This window comes from Moschus berezovskii, chromosome 20 (genome assembly GCF_049115385.1).
Source record: "Moschus berezovskii isolate FMDL1 chromosome 20, NW_MosBer_1.0, whole genome shotgun sequence".
NCBI lineage: Eukaryota > Metazoa > Chordata > Mammalia > Artiodactyla > Moschidae > Moschus > Moschus berezovskii.
The window spans coordinates 46,090,950-46,109,295 of record NC_142479.1 but is presented as its reverse complement, the minus strand read 5'-3'; the positions used below and the strand labels follow the sequence as shown (position 1 = coordinate 46,109,295).

Here is an 18,346-nt window from a genome sequence, read left to right as displayed (position 1 = left end):
CCCCCTGTCCTGGGTCTGGAGAGACAAGGGAGAACCAAGAACGGTCACTCGGGTCATAGGATGACACGCTCTGTGTAGATTCTGACAGTGCTCCAGCAGCTTCAGCCTGTACATTTCGGAAGAGCCAAGCATTGAAGGCAGTGTTGCTGTGTCCTGCCTACCTTCCCCTGGAAACAGGGCTCTTTGTCACTTTTTCCCTCTTCCTTGTACAGGCTTACCCAGACCTACGTCATGATCTTCATTCCAGCTCTTCCTGTAAGTGTCCACAGGGTAAGGGGGTCCCTCCTTGAGGTTCATGGGTAAAAAGGCAGCGGAGATGCCTTGAGCTCAGGGATCTGGTTCAGCCCTGTGATGATGCCCACATGAGGAGTTGGCTCCTTCAAGGAAGCGTAGTTTTCATCACGCTTGGGAAAGACACAAACACCAGGGTCAAGAGGGCTGCAGAGGTCGGGGTCCCTGCTCCTGTAGCAGAAGGGGCCTCTGCTCACCTCGGGGGAGGAGCTCAGACTTCTGTAGACGGTGAATCCTTGCCACCATGGACCCCCGGGGGCCTCGCCAGGAACTTTGAGGCTCTTGCTTGCTAAGTCCGAGGCACAGAACCCATGTGTGTGTTAGTGTTCAGGGGAGCCCTACCTGGTTGGTAAATAAGCACAGCTATTTCAGTCAGTTAAACACATGGCTGGATTAGTCTGCTGAGCTGCTGTAACAAAATATCACAGGCTTAGACAACAGGAACCCATTTCTCACAGTCTTGGGGGCTGGCAGGTCCAAGGTCAAGGTGTCAGGGCTGGTTTCCTCTGAGGCCTCTCTCCTTGGCATGGAAGCCCACCCCCAGTCTCGCTTGTCTGCCCAGAAGGGCACCACTCCTGCTGGATCAGCCCCCCCCGCAGTGGCCTCATTTAAACTTAATTCACTTTGGCTTCCCTGGTGGCTCAGATGGTAAAGAATCTGCCTTCAATGCAGATTGGAGGATCAAACCCAGGTTCGATCCCTGGGTTGGGACGATCCCCTGGAGAAGGAAATGGTAACCCACTTCAGTATTCTTGCCTGGAGAATTCCATGGACAGAGGAGCCTGGCAGGCTACAGTCCATGCGGTCTCAAAGAGTCTGAAACGACTAACATTTTCACTTTTAAAAACTTTATTGAATATGGTCACATTGGGCATGAGGGTTTCAGCATGTGAACTAGGAGGGGATGTAATTCAGACCTCAGAAGCAGTCATTTGCCCTCATAATTGGCCTTGTGGTCTTTATTTTTCCTTTTAAATTGAATATTCTTTTCTAAGATTTTTTTTGGATGTGGACCATTTATTTAACATCTTTATTGAATTTGTTACAATATTGCTTCTGTTTTATGTTTTGGGGTTTGTTTTTTTTTTGGCCCTGAGACATGTGGGATTGTAGCACTCTGACCAGGGACCAAGCTGGCACCCCGTACGTTGGAAGGTGAAGTCTTAACCACTGAACTAACAGGGAAGTCCCTGAACTGAATATTCTTGAATTTATTCCACCAAATAGGACTGCAGCCTAATCTATAGAAGGGGCCAACCACCCAGAGTTTGCAGAGGCCTCCTGCACAGCCCAGCGCCCCCAGGAGAGTCCCAACCAAGCACCCAAGGAAACCGCTCTCCCAGCCCCCCTGGAGGTGCTTAGATCATGTTCGCCCATAAAAGAGATGTCTGGACTTGGGGTTCCTGCCCTGCTCCTGAGCCTCCCTAGAGGGCCCCTGCCTGGGCCTCCTGTGGGAGCGGAGGGCAGGCAGGCTGAGGTCCCAGCTCTCCACTGTGAAGCCGGCCAGGGTGCTGACCTCTGTCCGCTGTTGTCTTGCAGGCGACCTTCCTCTACACGTTACAAGTGAAGTACCTGCTTAACCAGGTAACTCGACTCTCCTGTCCTGTGGGGTGAGCGCATCTCTCCTTTCAGGAGTCAGGGAGACTGGGTGGAGAGGCTCGCCTGTCTGGAGCCCCTGTGGGGCATTTCCCTGAGGGGTGCATGCAGGGCTGAGGAGTCAAGGAAAGGACAGGTTGTTATTGGCACTGGAAAAGTCGGATCCGGTTCCCATTTGGAAATATTGTTATTGGCGGGCCGGCAGGGAGGCTTCTTGGCCCTGCAGCGTCGCCTGGCTCCGGAGGGGTGGGGGGCGACCTTTCAGCTCCGGCCATCTGGGGATGTGAAAGCACCCCCTTCCCCACCATGGAAGGTGCCTCATGTCATCAGGAGTCTTAGTGGGTGACTAGCAGCAGTGGCCAGAGCCCGGCTCTGCAGGTGTGGAGTCATGTGTGGGACCGTCAACTTCCTTCCAGAAGGACCAGATAAATAGGGTACCAGGTGGTGGTAGGGCACCAGCCCATGAGGGCAGGCTCTCCCGGGCTTGTGTGACGGGGGCAGGATGGTGGAGAAGGAAGCTTTCTACCTATTTAACATCCTTAAAGTTAAGCTGTTATCCTGGTCATGGAACAACAACGTTTCACATTCTTATTAGTATCAGAATTGTATACTTGAAATGCCTGTAAAGAGGCAGAAACCAACCTGTGCCCTGGACTCTGGACTGTCCCCTCATAGTTGGTTACCCCGTTTGAGGGCTTTTGCTCTGTCAGTCCCCCAACAAACGTGGGGCTCCTGAATGGCTGAGTGAGGAGTGGGTGTAAGGACCCCTCCCTGAAGGCCCTGAGGCAGGAGAGACGACCTCGAAGAAGGAGTCCTGAGCCGAGGGGTCAGGAAGGTGACTCAAGTGGTGGAGGACACGTGGGTTTCCCGAGGTGGGAAGGAGAGGGGGGTGCAACCCAGACTAGGGGGTGCAGTGGGAGCCTGGACATGGAAGGGGGTTGCCCAGGCTGACTAGATGCAGGAGAGAAGGAAAAGATGGAGCCACCGCCTATGGGACACGTGAAGGACAGGTTACCGGGGTCACTAAAGGATGGAGGATGTGGAAAGGTGAGGGGCAGGCTCGTGGGGGACGCAGTGGGTGGGGGCTGTGCAACGGGCCGGGGCCGCCTCAGCCTCAGGCCCTCCTTGGTGCCTCTGCTGTTTCTCCTCTATTTTCCCTCGGTGGGATCCCACCCAGGCCCCCTCTGCCAGGTGGTCCCACAGCCTCTACCTGAAATGCACATTGGGTCACCTGCCTCTCCTGCTGAAACAGACCAGGGCTCCTGGTGAACAGAGTGCTTGGCAAGGTCCTGGTCTGGCCTTTGAGCCCGCGGCCATGAACTCGCAGGATGCAGAGCAGCCAGGGGAGTGCGGGTCTCAGGACCCAGAGCTGGGGTGGAGGGGGGTGGAAGATCTGAAGGATGGTGTGGAGGGAGGGTGGAGCAGAGGAGCCGCAACCAAGTGGCCAGCACCCACCTGCCCTGCAGAGTGACTGAGCCCTCCCTCCCCGATTGCTGTGTCCAGAGATGCTGTGCCCCCCATGGGAAATCCAGACTGCTTTTTAAAATTAATGAATGAATGACGGCTGCCCTGGATCTTCACTGCTGCTCGAGGGCTTCCTCTAGTTGTGGAGAGGGGGCCCTAGCGCCCAGGCTCAGCAGCTGTGGTGCCCGGGCTCAGTTAACCTGCAGCACGTGGGATGTTCCAAGACCAGGGATTGAACCTGTGTGTCCTGCATTGGCAGGCGGACACTTAACCACTAGACCACCAGGGGAGTCCCAAGATGTTTGATTTATACTGTGGTTTCAAAGAGCAGAATTTCAAACAGCCTGTGATTTTGGGCATGACGCTTTACAAGGAGGTAGCGCTTTTTAAAAATTCGGGTATAGTTGATGTACGATATTCTGTAAGTTACAGACATACAATATAGTGATTCATAATTTTTAATTCCCATGTGTCGTTATTATAAAATACTGGCTACATTCCCTGTGTCGTGCAGTACGTCCTTGTAGATTATTTAACTCACACATATTAATAGGGTCCTACCTCCTAATTCCCTCCTTCTATGTTGCCCCTCCCCTTTCCCTCTTCCCACGGGTTACCACTGGTTTGGTCTCTGATTGTGAGTCTGTTTCTGTTTTGTTACGTTCACTAGTCTGTTTTATTTTTTAAATTCCATACATAAGTGAAAGCATACAGTATTTGTCTTTCTCTGACTTAGTTCACTGAGCATAATGCCTTCCACGTCCACCCATGTTGCTGCAAATGGCAAAATGTCATTCTTTTCCATGGCTGAGTCATCGTCCATTGTAAATACACACCACATCTTCTCTCTCTGCTCATCTGAAAGGTGATGTTGTACGGTGAGGTGACCCTTTGTGGTGGGTAGCCCCTTCCAGTCAGGGGAAACGGTGCTTCCTGCCTTTGTCACAGCCGACTTTCTCTGCGTCTGTTTTCTGTCCTGACGCTGCGAGAAAAGCTGTCAGCTCTGATCCCATGCCACTTCACTCTCACGCCTTCAGTTGGTCAGAGATGTGGAGGCATGGACCTGCTCGGGTCTGTCCCCCACCTCAGGGTCATAGCATCCTCTTAGGTCAGTTCCCAACCTTCAGCCTTGGTCCAGGTGTCCCAGGAAGGTGATGTGTTCACGCTGCTCCTGTGCACGAGCCATCTCTCATCCTCCCTCTCTGCCGCTTCCTTCTCTCCTGCCGTGTGTCTGTGGCCAGAAAGATGCCCTTCCCGCCAACCCAGAGGAGGGAGTGCCCGGTGGACAGGAGCAGCAGTGCAGGGACACCTGTGATGGCCGCCCTGCTGGCCATGAGGGTGCCTGTTTGGGTGGCAGTCAGTGGTCCCCATGGGTCTCCAGCGCAGCCTCTTGTTTCAGGGAATCATCCTGCCCCAGATGGTGACTGGCGTGGCTGCCAACCTGGTCAACGCCCTCGCCAACTACCTGTTTCTCCATCAGATGCATCTTGGGGTTATGTGAGTCCCGGGGAATCCTGGGTCAGGGAGCGGGACAGCTTCCTGTGGATTTCCAGGGTGGAGTGGGGTGTCCACGCTGACCCTCCTCCTTGGGCCGCTCTGGACCCCGCGGGGGGATGCTGCTCTGGGAGGAGGTGACCCGGGGCTGCTGTGTCCCCAGCAGGGCGGGGAGGGGGCACCCCTCAGTGTGTTCTCTTCTGCCCAGGGGCTCGGCGCTGGCAAACACAGTCTCCCAGTTCACCCTGGCTCTCCTCCTCTTCCTGTACATCCTCGCCAAGAGGCTGCACCAGGACACCTGGGGAGGTAAAGGCCACCTTTCTCCTGCCTGGACACGACTCCTGTCTTGGCTCGAACCCCTGCCCGGTGGCCATTTGTATCGTAACTGACCTCATCTGTGTCCTGCCCACAGGCTGGTCCTGGGAGTGCCTGCAAGACTGGGGCCCCTTCTTCCGCCTGGCCATCCCCAGCATGCTGATGCTGTGCATCGAGTGGTGGGCCTATGAGATCGGGAGCTTCCTGAGCGGTCAGCCTGGGGCCAGCCGGTGGAGACTGGGGGACGGCCAGGGCCCATGAGAAGCACCCGGTCACCCATCCCTCTCCCGCAGGCGTCCTCGGCATGGTGGAGTTGGGAGCCCAGTCCATCGCGTATGAGCTGGCCGTCATTGTGTACATGGTGAGCATTCGAGCCTGTTCTGGGGCAGGGCTGTGTGCTTCCCTCCAAAGAGTGCTGAGCACAGGCGTTCAGCGCATACAGGTTGTGAAATGATTCCTGAAGGGCACATTTCATCCTGGAGCCTGGGAGGGTCCTTTTCGGTATGGCAGGGGGTATTCCCTGTGAGCTGGAGGGCCTTGGGGAGACGGTCCAGAGGACTGGGTCGCTCCGGTCCTCTGACTCCTAACACAGTCCCAAGCCAAAGGACTCGGTTTGATGGCGCGCTTGTCAAACATGCTGACTGTTTTCCTATTTCATGACACAGATGCAGTGGGGACAGGTGGGAGATAAAGGTGACGGTGCTGCAGGCAGGAAGGGCTGAGTTCCACTCCCACCTGCCTCTGTTGCCTCTGCAAACTTGGTGACACTTGTAGGTTAGACCACAAAGGAATGAAAACAGCTGTTTGTACTGAAGTTCCTAGCAGTGCTGTTCACGATTGCCAAGAGATGGCAGTGTCCCACGTGCCTAGGCACGTGCCTGGGGATGGCTGAGTGGACCCCATGCATGGGCTCCATGCACAGTGGGATGTTGTTCAGCCAGAAGAAGGAAGAGGGTGCTGATGTTCTGGAGGAGAACCCTGGTCGTCAAAGGCTTCCCTTTGACTCTCTTTTACTGAAAGCATCAGCTGGACATTCTGAAGGGCTTTGTCCTCCCCAGCTGTCACCTTAGAAATTCACCTGGGAGGTGGGAACAGAAGGGCCCATGGTGTGGGAAGGACCAAGGTACACACAGGTGTGCATGTGTGTAGGACTGATTCTCAGCATCACTGTCGGGTCCTCTCCTCATTTCAGGTCCCCACAGGCTTCAGTGTGGCTGCCAGTGTCCGGGTGGGGAATGCACTGGGGGCCGGGGACATCGAGCAGGCCAAGACGTCCTCCGCCGTTGCCCTGCTGATCACAGGTGCCTAGACTCAAGGATGCACCCATGGACCCCACGCCCTTCCCTGCAGACCCCCTTTCTCACCGTGTGCTCCTCCTGCCATCCGACCTCCAGGGCTCTTTGCTGTCATCTTTTGTGTCCTGCTGTTAGGCTGCAAGGATGTCGTGGGTTACGTTTTCACCAAGGACCGGTGAGTGTGGAGGTTTTCCTGGGATGTGAATCTGTGGCAGAGATGGTCGGTGGGAGCTGCTTTCACACTGGGCCTCCTGGTTGGTTGCATCTTGGGGGCGGGGGAGCCTGAGTCACCTCCAAGATCAGACACGCAGTTGTTACCTGGCAAGAAACGGATAGGATGTAGGAACTAATTTATAATCTAGAAGCTGACTTAGTAGGCATGGGTGGTGGTGTACGTTTCTGCTAGTGGAGTACGCACATCTTTTAAAGATGTTACTCCTTTTGGGTACCATTGCCTCCATCTTCACTGAAGTACTTCCTTCTTCCTTCTCAACCACACGAGTCATCTTGGTGGTCCAGAAGCTGCCCGAGTGCCTGGCTGGCAGTAGTCCTGTAATGTGTTTGTCCATCTGAATTGAAGTGGAACTCTCACCCCTGAGCTGTCTCCACACATCACATTATCAATCAATCACTGAAGAATTCCTCCACCATAGTCCCCCGTGCTCTGCAGATCCCGTTAGGTTGGTTTGATAGCTTTTGTCCACGAGGCCACAGTGCATGCTGACTTGGTAGCTATATTGTGCTGTTACCCCTTCCTTGGGCTTCTTTTCATTTATTTATTTTTGTTGAACCATGTGGCATGTGGGGTCTTAGTTCCCCAACCTGGGATCGAACCCACACCCCCTGCATTGGGAGTGCAGAGTCTTAACCACTGGACCACCAGGGAAGTCCGTAACCTGGGATTCTTTTGTCAGCAGTTACAAAATGCAGAGTTGACTTGTCCCTGATGGATTCACAAAGCAGGTGGTGTGGACAGAACTGACCCTCAGACTCTATGCTTCAGGAGTCTGTCTTTTGACTTCTGGTAGTAGGTTGTCACCTTTCAGCCTCTGCCATTTTGCTGTGAAATGTCTGAATATCCCTCACATCAGAGTGAGTCAGATGTAGTCAGAGATCATGCTCAACTTCTTCACTTGATCAGAAGTCTGTCTTGCAGGATGGTTTTAGTGGGACCTGGTAGGAAGTTTGATTCTGAATCTGTGCACTTTTGGAAAATCAAATAGAGCAGGGAATAGCGGGAAAAACAAGAGGCCCACCAATGGGATTTTTGATGGAATTAGGAGACAGAAAACTCACAAAATCAAATTATTTGTGATATGGCCAAGCTCAGCTGATACTGGCAGAACTAATGACACATTCTGATGATGACACAGATGTCTGACCCAAACAAAGGTCAAAAAGGCAGTGTGCCCCCTCTATGCAGTCAGAAATGGGGAAATTACTGAAAAACCATAGTTTTCTTAAAGCGGAAGAGAGTAGTTTGCACAACTTTTGCAAGTACATTTAAAATCTGGGGAAACAATTTCTCAAAACTTATGCTGCCAACAAGGACCTACTGTATAGCACAGAATTATGCTCAATATTTTGTAATAACCTATAAGGGAAAATAATCTGAAAAGTATATACATATGTATCTGTATAACTGAATCCCTGTGCTAATACCTGAAACTAATACATTGTAAATCAACTGTGCTTCAATACAAATTACAAAAAAATTTTAATTAAAAATTTATTCTAGAAAACATAGGAGGTCTAAATAAATCAGTTTGTTTAGATGAAACAAGAAATAGTTATTTTTAAAGTACCAGGGGACTTCCCTGGTGGTCCAGTGACTAAGACTCCAAGCTCCCAATGCAGGGGGCCTGGGTTCTATCCCTGGTCAGGGAACTAGATCCCACATGCTGTGACTAAGAGATCCTGAATGCCACAACTAAGACCCAGTGCAGCGAAATAAATAAAATATATACATATATATTAAAAAAGCACCAACTCCAGGGACTTCCCTGGTGGTCCAGTGGTTAAGACTGTGCTTCCACTGAAGGGGTCCTGGGTTCAGTCCCTGGTTGGGGAACTAGATCCCACATGCTTTGCAGTATGGCCAAAAATTTAAAAAATGAAAATAAAAGCACCAGCTCTGGAGGGTTCCAAAGGAGAGTTCTATGAAATCTTTAAGATGTAGATAATCCCAATGCTGCCTTAACTGTTTCAGAAAAAGGAAAACTTCCTCATGCTGTTTAGGAAGCAAGTATGTCGGTACTGAAAGCTGACGAAGTTTTCGCATAAAAAAAGAAAGCAGTCCATGGGCCAATCCTCCTAATTAATATCGATTTTAAAATCCAAAATAAAATATGAGTGGATAGGACTCAGCAGCATATTAAAAATAATATATCCTGATGGAATATGAATATAGTGGTTCAGTGGTGGAAAGTCCGTCTGCCACTTCAAGAGACACAAGTTTGATCCCTGGTCCGGGAAGATCCCGCTTGCCAGGGAGCAAGTAAGCCTGTGTGCCACAACTACTGAGCCTGTGCTCTGGAGCCCGGGAGCTGCGACTACCAAGCCCACGAGACCTAGAGCCCGTGCTCTGCAATAGGAGAAGCCACTGCAATGAGAAGCCCCCCCACCGTAAGGAAGGGTAGCCCCTGCTCACCACAACTAAAGAAAAGCCCACACAGCAACGAAGACCCAGCACGGCCAAAAATAAATATATAAGATTTTTAAAAAGTAAGTGTAATATACGAGGCAGAAAAATCAAGGTACAGAACACCATGGAGAGAATGTCAGAACATGAAATCATACATCAAGTCCAGAAGGGGAAAGAAGAATATATATTTGTGCTTGCTTTTATTTTCATGAGCACTGGACAAATACAGTGCCCAAAACTGTTCCTTGGTTTGGGGGCAGGTCACGGGAGGACTGGGCAAGGAATGGAAATATGATTTTCCTCCATATGCTTTTCATGTTGCTTAATTTCTTCTAACCACTGGCATATGTTACCTATTCAAAAAGCAAAATAACATTTGAATAAAAGAACGGTACTTCTGTCCTTGTTTGGCAGGGAGGGGTGACCATCCTGTTCCGTGCTGGATTTCTTAATTATTTATTCATTCAACCAACATTTACTGCCAGACAACATTGTATGTTTGTTAACCACTTGAGGGAACTGGGAATACTTGGCTGTTCTGGCCCCTGGCAGTGTCATTCAGTCTCTAGCTGTAGAGGTGAGGGTCAGGGCTGGCTCTGTAAACTCTGTCTGTGGCCTTTAGAACTTGCCAGCCTGATTCCCTGGAGGGAGCCTGACACTTATCCTGTTGTGTGTCACTCTGACACTTGGAGGGGACATGTGTGGAACTGTGTAAAAAGAAGGATGGCTCTATAACCCCCATTTTATTTTGGGGGGTGCAAGAGAGGAGTACAGAATCATTTGATTGACTTTCATTTTAATTTTATTGGAGTCTAGCAAGGAGATCCAACCAGTCCATTCTAAAGGAGATCAATCCTGGGTATTCATTGGAAGGACTGATGCTAAAGCTGAAACTCCAATACTTTGGCCACCTCATGCGATGAGTTGACTCACTGGAAAAGACTCTGATGCTGGGAGGGATTTGGGGCAGGAGGAGAAGGGGACGGCAGAGAATGAGATGGCTGGATGGCATCACCGACTCGATGGACATGAGTTTGAGTGAACTCCAGGAGTTGGTGATGGACAGGGAGGCCTGGCGTGCTGTGATTCATGGGGTCACGAAGAGTCGGACACAACTGAGCTACTGAACTGAACTGAGTTGATTTATAGTGTTGTGTTAAATTTCAGGTGTACAGCTAAGTGAATCAGCTACATGTATACATGCATGCATTCTTTAGTGAAATCATTTGGCTGAACTGTTTATGTTGACCACAGGGACTATATGTTTTCTAAAAGTCTTGAGATACTGCATACAGTGGTTTCCACTGCAGACCAAAACAAGGTAGGACTGTCCCTGAAAAGGATGTTGGCGGGACACCTGAGCCTGTTAGCTACACACGGACACGGAGCCGTGCCTGGCGGTCACAATCATGGTCACCAGGAACCACGCTGCCCTCCTCTCTGCCACGTCTGCCTCCCAGTCACGCTCTGCTTTGTTCTCCTAACAGAGAGATCATCTCGCTGGTGGCCCAGGTGGTCCCGATTTACGCGGTTTCGCATCTCTTCGAAGGGCTGGCTGTGAGTACTGTGTGGTACCTCCTCAGCCGCCTTTAGGATCCATGAGTTTCTGCTGACGATGGTAGATTTTAATGGAGAAGAGCGGCCGGGGAGGTGGGATATTCCTCTCACATCCACTTCACGAGGTCCTGGACTTGAGGCAGAGTCCCACAAGGTGGGGGGTGCCAGGGTGGGCGTCGTGGGGCAGCATGAGCCGTGTTCACACAATGACTGGCATTTACCTGCAGTGCACCTGTGGAGGCATCCTGCGAGGCACTGGGAACCAGAAGGCGGGCGCCATCATCAACGCCGTCGGGTACTATGTGCTTGGTCTTCCCATCGGGATCTCTCTCATGTTTGCTGCTGGGCTTGGACTGCTGGGTAAGCCTCCCCCTAGAGCAGGAAGAGCCGGGATCATGGGACCAGAAGGTGGCTGTCAGAGCTTGGAGACAGATTTTGAGACGCGGCTTTAAAAGAAGAGAGAAACGGGTGACTGCCCAGCTTTGATTTCTAAAATAATACTTGGGCGTACATAAACGTTAATACGTGATTACATTAAAACCTGAGCACACTAGCGCTGGGTGCAGTCGAGACAATGCTCATCTGTATCCCTCAGCTCTTGGCCAGCTCAGAGGCGGAGACGTCATCTGACACGGAGACTCAGCTTTCAGACCAATGTGTCTCGTATGTTGCACATTTTTCTCGTTCAATAATATTTTAATGAAAAATATGGGAGATGTCCAAAGAATGGAGTTGCCAAGGCAAACTTCATTGGTGTAGAAAATTATTTATTCTGAGTTTCTGGCCTTATTCATATTTTTGAAAATCACTTAAAATCTTATTTTCTGGCAGTTTGTGAGATTTTAGTTCCCCGACCAGGGATTGAACCTGGGCTCTCGGCAGTGAAAGTGCCAAGTGCTAATCACTGGACCTCCAGAGAATTCCTGGCATTATTCATATTTTTGGGTTTGCCAGTGACATAGCTAAGGAAAATATTAATATTATAGGAATTCACTTTAAAGTATAGATCTATATCCCAAGAGCTGTACTAGGCCCACTCTGCCGTTTAACAAAAGCTCACCTACAGAGTGTACAGCATAGAGAGAGGTAAGAATCACCTTAAAAAAAATGTAGGGTGCAAACTTGCAGTTGGAAAATAAGTCCTGGGGGTGTGGGGGTGTGATGTACAGCATGGTGACAGTCGCTCCATCGCTCTGTCTTGTCCAATTCTCTGCAACCCCATGGACTGCAGCCCACCAGGCTCCTCTGTCCATGGGACTTCCCAGGCAAGAATACTGGAGTGGGTTGCTATTTCCTTCTCCAGGGGATCTTCCCAACCCAGGGACTGAACCTCTGTCTCTTGCTTTGCTGGTGGATTCTTTACCACTGTGCCACCTGGGAAGCCTGTAGTTAATAATACCATATTGTATATTTGAAAATTGCTGAGAATAGATCTTAAAAGTTCTCATCATAACCAAAACAAATCATGTAGCTATGTGAGGTGACGGGTGTTAGCTGAATCTATGGAGGTGGTCATTGCACAGTACACACAAATATGGAACCATGATGTTATACACTGGAAATAACATAATGTTATATATTGATTCAATAGAAAATGTTGGGGGGAACTTCCCTGGGGGTCCAGTGGATAGGACTCCTTGCTCCCAATGCAGGGGGCCTAGGTTTGATCTCTGGTTGGGGAACTAGATCCCACATGCTGCAATTAAGACCCAGTGTAGCCAAATAAATAATAATGTTTTTTAAAAAGCTGGGGACTCTGAGGAAGTGAGGGCTCTGTGAAAAGACAGTGGACACTCCCTGTACCGACTGGTGTTGAAACTCGTGTCCCCTCTGGTAGGACATGCTGTCCACCTACACCAGGAGCCCTGAGAAGCATCAGGAGCTACAGGTTCTCACAGGCAAGGCCAGAAAATCACAATGGCCATCCTAAGTCCCTGAGGCTTTTCCAACACCGATTTCCCGGGTCCTGCCCAGGGAATCCTGAAAACCATCCCATTTCAGCATTCCTCCTTGAGTCAAACAGGAATCTTTTGAATAGTATAGTGAAATCCTTGGAAATTTAACTCCTAGCTTTCAAAATACAGCTGGAGGCTGGTTGTGGGCTTCCCAGGTGGTGTTAGTGGTAAAGAACCTGCCTGCCAATGCAGGAGATGCAAGAGAGACGAGTTCAATCCCTGGGTCAGGAAGATCCCCTCGAGGAGGGCATGGCAACCCACTCCAGTACTCTTGCCTGGAGAATCCCATGGACAGAGGAGCGTGGTGGGCTAGAGGCCACGGGATTGCAAAGTCAGAAGCGACTTAGCATGCACACATACACGTAGGTGGTTATCTGATGTTTAAGATGGTCGGAGGAGCTTGTGGTTTCTGTGGAATGGGAATTTTCAGAAGAGGAAGGCTTTGCTTTCACTGGGTCCACTGTAGGAGTGACAGGTTGACTGTTCTAAAGATCAGGCTGATCACACCTGTAAAGTGCAGTATGGGGTGATGGATATCAAGGAGCAGAGTTGAAAAACATGCACCAGATCTGGCCACCCAAGCCTTAAAGCATGAGCCCCATCCAGCCCCCTTCACCTTACCCAGATCTAGCCGGCTACATACATAAACGCAGACCAACCACCAGGGACCAGCAAAGATGCTTTATGCCCGGCTGTGGCACAATTTGATGGAGACTTCATGGCAGGTGGCAGGGGAGGGGGAGAGAGTCACGGTGAGACAAAGGGGAGGCCCAGAAGTGGGGTGTCCTGTGTGCCTGGTCAGGGGGCACGTTTGCCTCTGGGTGGTCCTAAGTGGGAAACCGGCACAGAAATTAGGGAGGCTGTCAGTTACAGGTCAAGGCTTGGACATTCTGCGTCAATTATCACAGAAATTATTTAGCTAATCCCGTGGAAAAAGAAATGGCAACCCACTCCAGTGTTCTTGCCTGGAGAATCCCAGGGACAGGGGAGCCTAGTGGGCTGCTGTCTATGGGGTCACCTAGAGTCGGACACGACTGAGGCGGCTTAGCAGCAGCAGCAAAAAATGATCTGGCCTCTCAGGAGTCTGACGTGAAGCAGACTGGCTTCTTGGCTGTCAGTTACAGGTAAGGGGTTGGCTTCCTAGACAGGTTGCTTTAGATTGTGGGTCAGAGGTCTATTTTTGTACAAGATCTGACGACTGAGACCACTGTCAGCTTGGATATTCAGTCTCTCACAGCTTGGAGTTTCTGACTCTGCTGTGTGGGTTCATTCTTGGCCAGAACCCTCGTCACTCAGGTCCCCCTCTGGGTCCTGTGTGAGTGTCCGGGGCAGGGTTTTTGGGTGAAAGCGCGAAGTCTTAGCACATGAACTGCCAGGGAATTCCTGACGTCTGCGTTAGTACAATGGCAGAGTTTGTAGAGTCCGCTTGGTTGAGGAAGATGGTACAAGGTTTTGGGCGTCTGGAGGTGCTGTTAGAAAGCAGTTTGTCCTGGAATATTCACTTTTCCTAATAGCCAAGCATTATGGTCGTAAAGGCCAAAAACAGCCTCCAAATATTTGTTCTGAGATCCACAAACCCAGGAGTGGTCTCAGGGTTCTGGGCTTCCTGGAACCTCTTGGAAACCAAGAGCGAGCAGGGTGGAGGTTTCTGGCTCACTGTAGGCCCCTTCTCTGCCATAAGAACAGATTCTCAGAAGTGATTTAGGAGAAACACGCTCCCCAGGGCAGCTGGCTTTCCACTGAGTTAACTTCTGTTAATTATCCCCACCTCCAGGTCTGTGGTCGGGAATCACCATCTGTACCATCTCTCAGGCTGCGTGTTTCCTCGGCTTCATTGCCCGGCTAAACTGGAAAAAAGCCTGCCAGCAGGTAACTATGGACGCTGCTGTCCTGCCCTGGAAAACACATACAACCAGCTTTGCCTTTCTTTCCCTTATTTTGGAAGGTTCTTTTTTTAAATAAATGCAACCTTTTATATCATTGTTTTATTTTATTGAAGTGTGGTTGATTTACAATGTCATGTGAGTTTCAGGTGTACAGCACAGTGACTCATTTATACACACACAGACATATATATATATTATATATATACTCTTTGAATTTAAAAAATATTTTTATTTTTTGGCCACAGCACGTGGCATGTGGGATCTTAGTTCCCTAACCAGGGATTGAACCCATACCCTATGCAGTGGAAGTGCAACATCCTAACCATGACTGCCAAGGAAGCCCCTTTTCTTTTTCAGATTCTTTTCCCTAATACAAAATATTGAGTATATATCATTGCTGTTTTAACTGGGCTTATTAACTCATGTGTGAAGGACATCTGTTCCCCTTTGTTTATTTGTTCAATAGAACAGAGGGTCTTTTCCTCCCTGGGTCCTATGTTAGACTTCCGCCTTGCTCCAGAACAGCCCATTTCAGGACAAGATTTAGAAGTGGAGAGAAAGGTGGGGTGCCAGCAACTATATCCTGTTTGCCTGGCTGCAGTTTACCGGGTTGCAAAGCCAGACACGACTTACCCACTGAACAACAACAAAGTTTCATTAAGATACCCGTGGGCCTCTTTCTCTGGGAACTTTCTAGGGTCAGGGCAGCGTGTTAAGTAGGTGATAGAGAACACGAGTGAAGGAAGAGGAAGGGAGAATCCTACAGATGGTCCCCGACTTTCCTTGTCATTTTTCCAGCCAACCGTTCCCATGCACTGGCCCCGCGTCAATCATTAGAAACGAGGATTCCATGCTTGTTAACTGCAGAGGCTCCTGTGTTACCTGGTGGATTTTTCCTCAGCGAGGGTCAGGCCAGGTATGTGACCGCACTGTGATGGAGCCTATGGACTGACGTGTCTCCTCTTCTAGGCTCAGGTACACGCCAATCTGAAACGAAGAATGGCCGGGAACAGGACGGCCACTCTCCCTCAGGACCCACTTTGCCCAGGTATGATACATCTGCCCCTGCTCTTGGAAAGGCCCCTCTAGGTGTTCACAACTAGATTTGCTGTGCTGAGCTCCCATGTAAATAAGGAAATAATGTCTCAGAAACAAACGATAGGGAACATCCAGTTTCAGGTCAACAGTTGAAGTCTGTTTGCTTTAACTGCTGACTCAGACATGCTGCCATAGATGATTAAGAGTTGCAAGTGATCAGTTCAGTACTGGTGCAAGCATTTAGGGTATTTTCCTTACTGTTCCTCTTCTGAAGTATCATGAGACTAAATCTAGGTCTGGGTCACTATCCTGCCTGGTTCTTAGAGGGTCCTCTAATGGGAAGGCTTGCATTTCCCCCCACCCCGCTGGCCAACGTGCTGTGAACAGTCTTGAATCATCTCTTAGGTCATCCTTTCCTCCACTGACCTTATTTTCTTTCTGAGATGCTAATTTGATGGGTGCTGGCCCCTTGAACATGTCCCCTAAGGCTGTTAAACTAGGGCTTCCCTGGTGGCTCAGTGGTAAAGAATCCACCTGCCAGTGCAGGAGACGCAGGTTTGATCCCTGGGTTGGGAAGATCCCCTGGAGGAGGAAATGGCAACCCACTCCAGTATTCTTGCCTGGAAAATCCCATGGACAGAGGAGCCTGGCAGGCTATAGTCCATGGGGTTGCAAAGAGCCAGAGAAGACTTAGCAGCTATACAACAACAAAAACTCTTAACCTAAAGAGCTACCTTACTTGGCTCTGTACACACTGGGGCAGAGCCCCTGCTGACCCCAGCAGGATCTAGTCAGTGTCTGTGGGTTCGTGGACAACACCTGAGTCAGGATTTTCTTTATTCTCCATGGTCAGGAAGCAACTGCTTCCTGAATTATCATTCTCCCAGCTGGTACTGCATACGTGCTTTTCCTTTTATACAGATCAAAAATATCCTTTTAAGGTGCTGAGTTCCTTTTCCCCTCCAGTGGGCCCTGAAAACCGTGGAGGAATGTTGATAAGAGATGTTGGACAGAAAGAGGAGACTCAGTCGGATCAGCAGATGCACCAAGAAGAGTGTCTCGAAGTCCATCCCAGGGCCACGTGGAGGTTGTCCGGGAGACAGCTGGTGCTGCGGCGAGGGCTCCTGCTCCTGGCGGTCCTTGTCATCTTACTGGTGGGGATTTTAGTGAAAGTCTATGTCAGAGTTCCATGATATGGCAAGAGAGAGAGAGAAAGTCAGGCCAAGGGATGCTTCTGAGCTTAAACGAATAGAAATTCATTGGCCCAAATGTTACTAAGCTGTGCTCATGGCTGTCAAGAACTGAGAGTTCCAAGATACCTTTTTGATGAAGAAAACGAATGAAGGTAAAAAGTATCTACAAGTCCAAGACAACAATTGGGAGATTACATCCACCATCCTTTCCACCAAGGACCACTGTGTACCGGCTGCATCATGTAGGGCTTTGATGTTTCTTCTGCTTACTGTTTTTTAAGCCACAAACCCATATACTAGCACTTAAAGATTCTTACTATTTGAATTATTTAAAATATATTTTACAATGTATCTTCCTCATGCCTTAGATTATTATTCAGTGGGAAACGATATTTGTTAATATTCCTTTGGGCTCCAGATCTTAGGTACCGAGGGCGGTGGACGTGCTTAAGAAACTAATAGGGGAGAAGACAGATTACCAAGAAGGAGTCAGGTGGCATCAGTTAGCTTGCCTCGTATTCAGGGCCTGTCTGGTCATTGGTTTGGACCGATATGTTGCGGCGGGGGTGGGGGGAGGCGGCGGGGAGGGAAATGAAGGACCTACATTTTGTTTTTATTATTTATCAGCTGTGCTGGGTCTTCGTTGCTGCTCGGGCTTAGCTGCGGTGAGCGGGGGCTACTCTAGTCGCGGGGCTACTCTCATTGTGGCAGTTTCTCTTGTTGTGGAGCATGGGCTCTAGGGCTCACGGACTTCAGTAGTTGAGGTACTTGGTGTTAGTTGCCCCAAGGCACGTGGGATCCTCTCAGACCAGGGATTGAACCCGTGTACCCTGCATTGGCAGGTAGGTTCTTAACCACTGGACCACCAGGGTAGTCCCAGCACTTGGTTTTTCTAAAGTGGTAGACAACCGACAGAAATACAGGGTTCAAAGAGCTAATTCGGCAAACTGGAGGGAGAAATCAGACCCTTTCCTATGTTGACAGAAAGAAGGGCCGAAAACGCTGAACAGCAGCAAAAATGAAGAGTGTTCAAGGAGAGGGGAAGGTTACATCCCAGGAGGGCTTCCTTTGTGGCTCAGACAGTAAAGACTCTGCCCGAAATGCAGGAGACTTGGGTTCGATCCCTGGGTGGGATCCCTTGAAGAAGGAAATGGCAATCCACTCCAGTATTCTTGCCTGAAGAATTTCATGGACAGAGGAGCGTGGCAGGCTACAGCCCATGGGGTCTCAAAGAGCTGGACAGGACTAAGTGGCTACACTACATCCTGGACAGGCCCTATTCATCTTGTTTGGGTGGTTCTCATCTTAGAAAAGGCACAGGCTTTTATTGGCTGGCTTCCCTTGTAGCTCAGTCGGTAAAGAATCTGCCTGCAGTGCAGGAAACCTGGGTTTGATCCCTGGGTCAGGAAGATCGTCTGGAGAAGGAAATGGCAACCCAAATCTCATGGACATAAGAGCCTGGTGGGCTGCAGCCCATGGGGTAGCAAAGAGTCAGGCATGACTGGGCGACTAACACTTACTTGCATATATCCAGAAGATTCTGGGTGGATCCATCTCAAAAATATGAGAGTCTAATGAACATGCCCTTCTCCGTGACTTTGGGGATCCTTGGGAAAGC

General features: G+C 50.0%; 1 protein-coding gene across 2 annotated transcripts in view; it reads left to right on the top strand.

Moving 5' to 3' along the window:
- SLC47A1 (solute carrier family 47 member 1) overlaps positions 1 to 17,179 on the top strand; it is a 31,130-nt gene extending 13,951 nt beyond the window's left edge. Inside the window, exons 5-17 of one of the 2 annotated variants that reach the window (XM_088828942.1) lie at positions 213 to 255; positions 1,831 to 1,875; positions 4,751 to 4,848; positions 5,054 to 5,151; positions 5,258 to 5,371; positions 5,454 to 5,521; positions 6,353 to 6,461; positions 6,555 to 6,630; positions 10,587 to 10,656; positions 10,884 to 11,016; positions 14,386 to 14,480; positions 15,467 to 15,545; positions 16,457 to 17,179. In XM_088828942.1, coding sequence (XP_088685068.1) covers positions 213 to 255; positions 1,831 to 1,875; positions 4,751 to 4,848; positions 5,054 to 5,151; positions 5,258 to 5,371; positions 5,454 to 5,521; positions 6,353 to 6,461; positions 6,555 to 6,630; positions 10,587 to 10,656; positions 10,884 to 11,016; positions 14,386 to 14,480; positions 15,467 to 15,545; positions 16,457 to 16,728 — 1,300 coding nt within the window. In that variant the 3' untranslated portion in view covers positions 16,729 to 17,179. The remainder of the gene's footprint in view (positions 1 to 212; positions 256 to 1,830; positions 1,876 to 4,750; positions 4,849 to 5,053; positions 5,152 to 5,257; positions 5,372 to 5,453; positions 5,522 to 6,352; positions 6,462 to 6,554; positions 6,631 to 10,586; positions 10,657 to 10,883; positions 11,017 to 14,385; positions 14,481 to 15,466; positions 15,546 to 16,456) is intronic. The other variant, XM_055407403.2, reaches the window with a different exon arrangement.
- Positions 17,180 to 18,346: the final 1,167 nt, after the last annotated feature.